The sequence below is a fragment of the Eretmochelys imbricata genome, chromosome 17 (genome assembly GCF_965152235.1).
Source record: "Eretmochelys imbricata isolate rEreImb1 chromosome 17, rEreImb1.hap1, whole genome shotgun sequence".
In the NCBI taxonomy this organism is placed as follows: domain Eukaryota; kingdom Metazoa; phylum Chordata; order Testudines; family Cheloniidae; genus Eretmochelys; species Eretmochelys imbricata.
In genome coordinates this window covers 8,582,263-8,588,264 of record NC_135588.1, presented here as the reverse complement: position 1 = coordinate 8,588,264, position 6,002 = coordinate 8,582,263, and the positions used below count along the sequence as shown (strand labels likewise).

General features: G+C 44.1%; 1 protein-coding gene across 1 annotated transcript; it reads right to left on the bottom strand.

The window, feature by feature from the left end:
• Positions 1-1,367: 1,367 nt before the first annotated feature.
• On the bottom strand, positions 1,368-5,544 carry MRPS23 (mitochondrial ribosomal protein S23). Its single transcript, XM_077836496.1, has 5 exons — positions 5,386-5,544; positions 4,714-4,890; positions 3,256-3,333; positions 3,021-3,144; positions 1,368-1,845 (listed from the first exon to the last, which is right to left on the bottom strand). Exons 1-5 carry the CDS (start codon positions 5,427-5,429, stop codon positions 1,690-1,692), a joined length of 579 nt encoding a protein of 192 aa, XP_077692622.1. The 5' UTR covers positions 5,430-5,544; the 3' UTR covers positions 1,368-1,689.
• Positions 5,545-6,002: the final 458 nt, after the last annotated feature.

Sequence of the window (6,002 nt, the reverse complement as noted above, 5' to 3'; positions counted from 1 at the left end):
TGCAATTTCACTTCATGACTCACTCCAATGTTTTCATTTGGAAACTGCATCTAATTATTTACAGGTTAGGAACAACTTCCACAGCAATAAATGCAAATGGAAGAACATTCAAAATAAAATGTTTTGATAAACACCTTAACAAGGGTCCAGACCAGGACAGTGGAGACAACACTGCATTGCAGGAGATGCAGAACTATTGGTCCCTCTCTTGATGAGCCCATGATCTTCTCAGCTGTTTATACGAGCACTTTTTCTACAAGTGGCCTAGTAGAAACAACCTTAGAAATGGTAGTGTAATTTTTTTACAACTATGCCATCTAACTTTACAGGTGAACTTTACAGCAGTGCTGAAAATTCTTGGTGTAGTTTCACCCATTCTACTGTGGCTACATCAATTTGAGCAGAATGCAGTTTTTTCAAAAGAAATGAAACATACAAGAGTTTACACTCAAAAGCATTTTAAACCCCATTTCCTGTTTGCATCCTGTGTTGCTAAACTACACACAGTCAGCATATGAGAAAAAAATTGCTTATAGCACTGCTGCTACAGGTGATAATGTTCTATGTGTTTCAGTTCACTAACAGGAAAAAGCACAGATTACCCAGGCATGAAACACATTGAAAATCCCTTTAAAGGAATATTGCCATTTTCTAGGGGATGGAGGGGATGTCTAATGCTTATTTTTTAAAACTGATTGTTAAAATACATAGTATAGGTGTTTGAGTAATTGTTTTTGGTTTACATTGAAACGCAAAACCCCTAATTGTAAACAGTGGATGTTAACAAATACTGATCAGACATTTTCTGAATACAATTGTTAGCTGATTGGTTAATCTTCAGTACAACTCCATAGCTGTCTTCATAATTTCTCTTTTCCCCACCTCTAATCCCCAAAGCCAAGAGACTCCTCTTTCCCCCAGACTATTTCACTAAAAGCTCGAGCCTCTTTGTCTATGCAAATAACTATGTGTAATCTTGACCTTTCACTTCACAGATGGTTATCAACTGCCTTTCAGAGTTACAGCAAGGGCCCATTGCAAGATTACATTTACAGGTATTGTTATGGTTTAGCAGATTATGCATAAAAAAAGTAGAGAAGCAGGAGAATGTATCTAGAAGACTAACAGATGCCCTGTTCAATATATACAATTAAAAAGTAGGCCTTCTCTACAAAAATTTAAAAGATGACAGTCGGTGTTTTATGCAGATATTACAGCAGGTCAGGCTACATAGCATATACCATTTCTACAGTAAGAGAAGAACTGCTTATTTAACAATGATGAGACAGTCACAAAACCATTTATCCTATCCGATGTGAGAAAATAAGCCCCACCACAACAAAGAAATGACACACTTGACGAGGGTGTATGTTTAATTAAAATATTTAATTGTCTAAGCCATTATTATCTCTAATACATTTTTCATCTCAGAGCACAATTCAGGAAAATAATCCTCAACATCTTTGTAATGTAAAGAATTATTCCCACTTGACAAATGTGGAAATTGAGGCAGAAGAGTTAAGTGTCCTGCACAGGATAACAGGCATCAATGCTGGACAACTAAACCATGCCCCCTTGAGCAAATAGCCTGTCGTCAAACAGTCTGTACAGTTTGGACCATTGAACGCCAAAGGCCATAAACATGTTACAACACATGCCAAGACAACAGAGCTGAGAAACGTAGAACTGTTAGGACAAGGGATTTTCCTTCTGCATGTCTGTTGATTCGAGATGCTCCTCCTCCTGGTCTTGCTTCTGTTCCTGTGTCTCCTCCAACATGGTTTGAAGATTCATTTCTAACACAAGATCCCTGGTTTTGGCCTCTTGAAGAGTCTGTTGTGCTACCTACAGTTTACAGGAAGATGATCACCATAATGTACAGTTACAAAGAGTCCTGACTTCCCCCCCAAGGGTTTCATGAAAAGTCAAAGAGAAAGCTGTGGTCCCAGTGTGTGCCTCAGAAGAGCCCAATGCATAGACACTTGAAGAAATAAAACATCAAGGCTATAATTTACTATCATCTTAGTCTGAGTTAAGGAATGAGGAGATTCAAGGCACTAAATGTGAGAAGCAGAAAATGTAAGTGGAAAGGGGTCGCCACCTGTCAGGGATTTGGGAAACACTGACTTAAAAAAAAAAAAAAAAAGAAAAAAAAAAAAAAAAAAAGAGAGAGAGAAATGTCACAACTAAACTGAATTTCTCATCTTTCCAATTTTTCTTCACCCAGCAACAATTTTTCTTCTTCTTCCTACTCTTTAACTTGAACCACATCCTTCTCCCTCCTCCGCAACTTTTGCGGAGGAAAAACAATGCTTGTGCTCGGTTTACCAGTCATAATTATATCCCAGTTATATAGTATATGTTGTATTCTATAACAATATCATGCACACTGCCATAAGAATATTCTATTACTGTACCACAAATATCACTTATTTCAACGCTGCTACCTTTTACAAGCACTGCATGCACTTAATGTAATAGGAATGGACACATTTTAAAAATAAATCTACTCTATTATAAATGTGTTATCTTTAAACTACTGTGGGATACTAGGAGAAATATTTTTTTATAAATTAAGAATAGTGAAAATATTTTCCCCTGAAGCGGATTAGTATGTAAATGTATATATCAAAGTGACAGAATAACCCTTATTGTTTTTTACATGCTCTGTTTGTGAAAGGTGCTGGCTTGACAGACCTGGATATTGAAATCCTCCATTCAGCCACAGTGCAAGTTTCCCTCTCTGTCCCAGAAATGTACAACCTTGACATGGTATGACCACTTCTATGGCAGAGAGGGGAGTTAATTTTCCATGTCTGACTCAATTCTTGACTTTTCTGCTGAAACTTCCAAGAAGGGGGCCCAATTCCTGTCAATTTACTTAGACACCTAGGTGCCATAAAACAGTAATGCCTTTGTCACTAATGACTTGGGATGCATATAAACTAGCGACCTAAAAAGTGGTTCTGTATCAATTTACCAGCCACCTTTTGAGTATTTTTTTTTTAAATAATGCATACATTTGCTGTTCCTTTTCTTCGTAGAATGATCCCCTCTGCTAAAAGCTGCTTTCCTGTTTCTTCAAACAATTTTTCCGGCTCAATTTTTCCTTCTTTTTGCAGTTCATTGAATTTCTCAACAAACCTAGAATTCAAGATATTTGTTACTTACCAAACAGTAGCAACAAAACATTTTATTCCACTAATTAAACAAACTGAAGAGCTAATTCTAGCTTAATTCTAACATGAAGCTTACCTCTGGCAGGTGGATTTAAAGTTTAATCGTGACAGTTCAAAGGCTTTTGGACCATTCCCATATGCTTCATAAAATGTCCTATTCAATAAAATAAATACGGTTTGAATTTCTCATTAATCCATGTATAGGTGATAAGTTCTGGCAGAGATGTTAATGAACTTGTGAAGCCAGAGAACAGTTAGTTTAGGATAGAGCAAAGATGATTTCCTTGACTACTTCTCTTCTCACTCACTATATTTTACATTTATAGATTGTTTTTCATTCAAGCATCTCAAAAGTACTTTAACACACACTTTTAAATCCATACTACACACCTATGAGGCACAGAAATATTATTACTTTTTAAAAGATGGGTTAACTGAAGCACAGAAAGGTAAAATGGCTTGCCAAAGGTCACAAAACAGATTAATAACCATGACAAGGATAGAATCTGGGGGGCCCTTGCTCCCAGGACCCTGCTATAAACAAGACCTTGCGGCCACTGATACGCAGAATAAATGCAACTATACTAGTTCTTGAACACTTATTAACTGTTACAAGCATTCTGTTGACACAAAGCGCTTCACAAGAGCTCCAGGTGGTTGAAGTGGTGTTGTAGATGCTTGTTTCCCACTGTAAACTAGACTTGATCTAAAGTGATCATTTTCAAGTCTACTTCAGTGATTATAAACACATACATCCACAAACGCAAGACTGCAGGATCATGGGCAACAATTTCCCTATTGTACAAATGAACAGCTAAGCACATAAAAGTTAATTAAATATGCCAGAGATAAACAATGGTTAAAGAGCTGTTGTATTTTTCTCCTAATCTATCATTTAAAACAAATTTGCACATATGCCTCAAACATGGAAGAGACACTTTTAAAGATTCTAAACAAATAAATAAGTTTCACACAGGAGCAATGGCTTCAGTAAGGTGTGACAGATAGGTCCATCTGTTGGATAGCTGTTAGTGCCACCCTCTGCAGTGTACTGCAAATTTCAAAGGGAAACTGAAACCTCTCCTGCATGTTTTATGGCATAGATCAGAACTCACTGACACTCTAAGTGGAATACGACAATCTTCAGAAGTTTGAGAGTTGGAGCCAGCATGCTGGAGCTTGGGGCTTCAGCCCAGCAGGAGGCACCTCCCAGGGTTTGGGGCTTAAACCTGCTGGGATTTGGCCACCCCCGGCTTAAGCCCCAAACCCCAGCAGGCACGCCCTACATGGCTGAAGCCCCGAGACCCTCCTCCCCACTGGGCAGAAGCCCCTACCCCCCCACAATGCAGAGGTCCCGAGCTTCTCCCTCGCCCCCCCGTAGGTGGAGAATGGGAGGAAAGCGTGGGGGGCTCTGTGAGCAGCACTTTAACTGTAAAAGAGCTGCATGAGCCATGGTTTGGCCACCGGCATAGATAATACTGTGTCTGTGCTACAGGAAAACTTGAAAGAGATGGAAGGCAACGGCAGAACTCACGCTCGGATCTCATCCTCTTGGTACAGAAGGGGAGGGATGACATCCTTCACTTTGCCATAGCGCTGACGGGGCTCCCGGTAGATGGGCTCCCTCAGTGGAGGGAAAGCGGCATACACATCGAACCACAAGGGCTTCTGCGCCTCAGCCAGCACCTTGGACCGCAGCAGATCCCGTGTCCTGGGGGAAGAGAGAGAGACGCAAAGGGAGGAGGAAGAACGTGAGCTGGGAAAAAGGTGAAAATCAGCCCCGCTGAAAGGCCCAAGAGAGAAGGGAAACAACCTAGCTGTGGGAACCCATGCTGCACCGGGGCACCTGCCCTCCTATAGCTCCTACCTACAAGCACAGTATCCCCCCAGCACACCCTCCCCCCCAACAGTGCCCCTCCCCCCCCACACAGTACCCCCCCCACACACACACACTTATCAGTTCGAGGGGCACCAGCCCTCCTCCAGCCCCTTCGCCCACCTCCCCGACCCCAACCGACACCCCCGAGGGAACAGCCCCTTTCCCCGCACGGGAGGGAGGTGGAGCCTGTCAACAGGGGCCCCACAGGCCAGACAGCCAGGTAGCGGGGAGGGGGAAGAACCTGCCCTCTCACACCCCAGGCAGTTAGGACCTGCCCGTAGCAGCCCCCAGGAAACTTCCCCAGTCCCGTCCCTGGAGACCCCGTACCGGGTGAACACAGTCCCCAGCTTCTCCAGCCGGCTCCCCGCCATGCTGCTGCTGCTGCCCCACGTCCGTCCTAGGTCGCCCCTAGCAACCGCGGCTCCTAACAACCACCTCCCCGCCAGCAGGCCCCGGCCCGCACTTTCACCCGGAAGCGGAAGTGAGCGGCCGGCCGCCTGACCGAGCTGGTGTCAGGCCCACACAGCCTGTGGCCGAGAGGATTCCCGAGATGGCTCCAGGAGCCAGGTAGAGGCAGCCAATGGCTGAGCAGAGCCCGAGGCGGATTGATGAACCAGGCAGAAGCAGCCGATGCCAGAGCCCGGCTGAGGGCATTCCTCGAGCTCCCCCAGCCGATGGGGAGGCTGCTGCGATCCCTTATTTAAAGAGACAGCCCCAGTTTCGAGGGCACCCCAGGCCGTGGCAGGCTGTCACCCAGGCTCAGCACGCCCCAGCACGGACATGGCACCCAAGCTTGTGGAGCTACCCCCTGTGCTCTGGGCACGGAGGAGCTGAGCCTGCAGGCCGCCCAGCCAGCCTCGCGCCCGGTGGTGCACAGGGTTCCCAGTTTTGGCTGGACGTATTCCAAGAGCCTGCGGTTTCATCACATGATGTAATCTTTAATT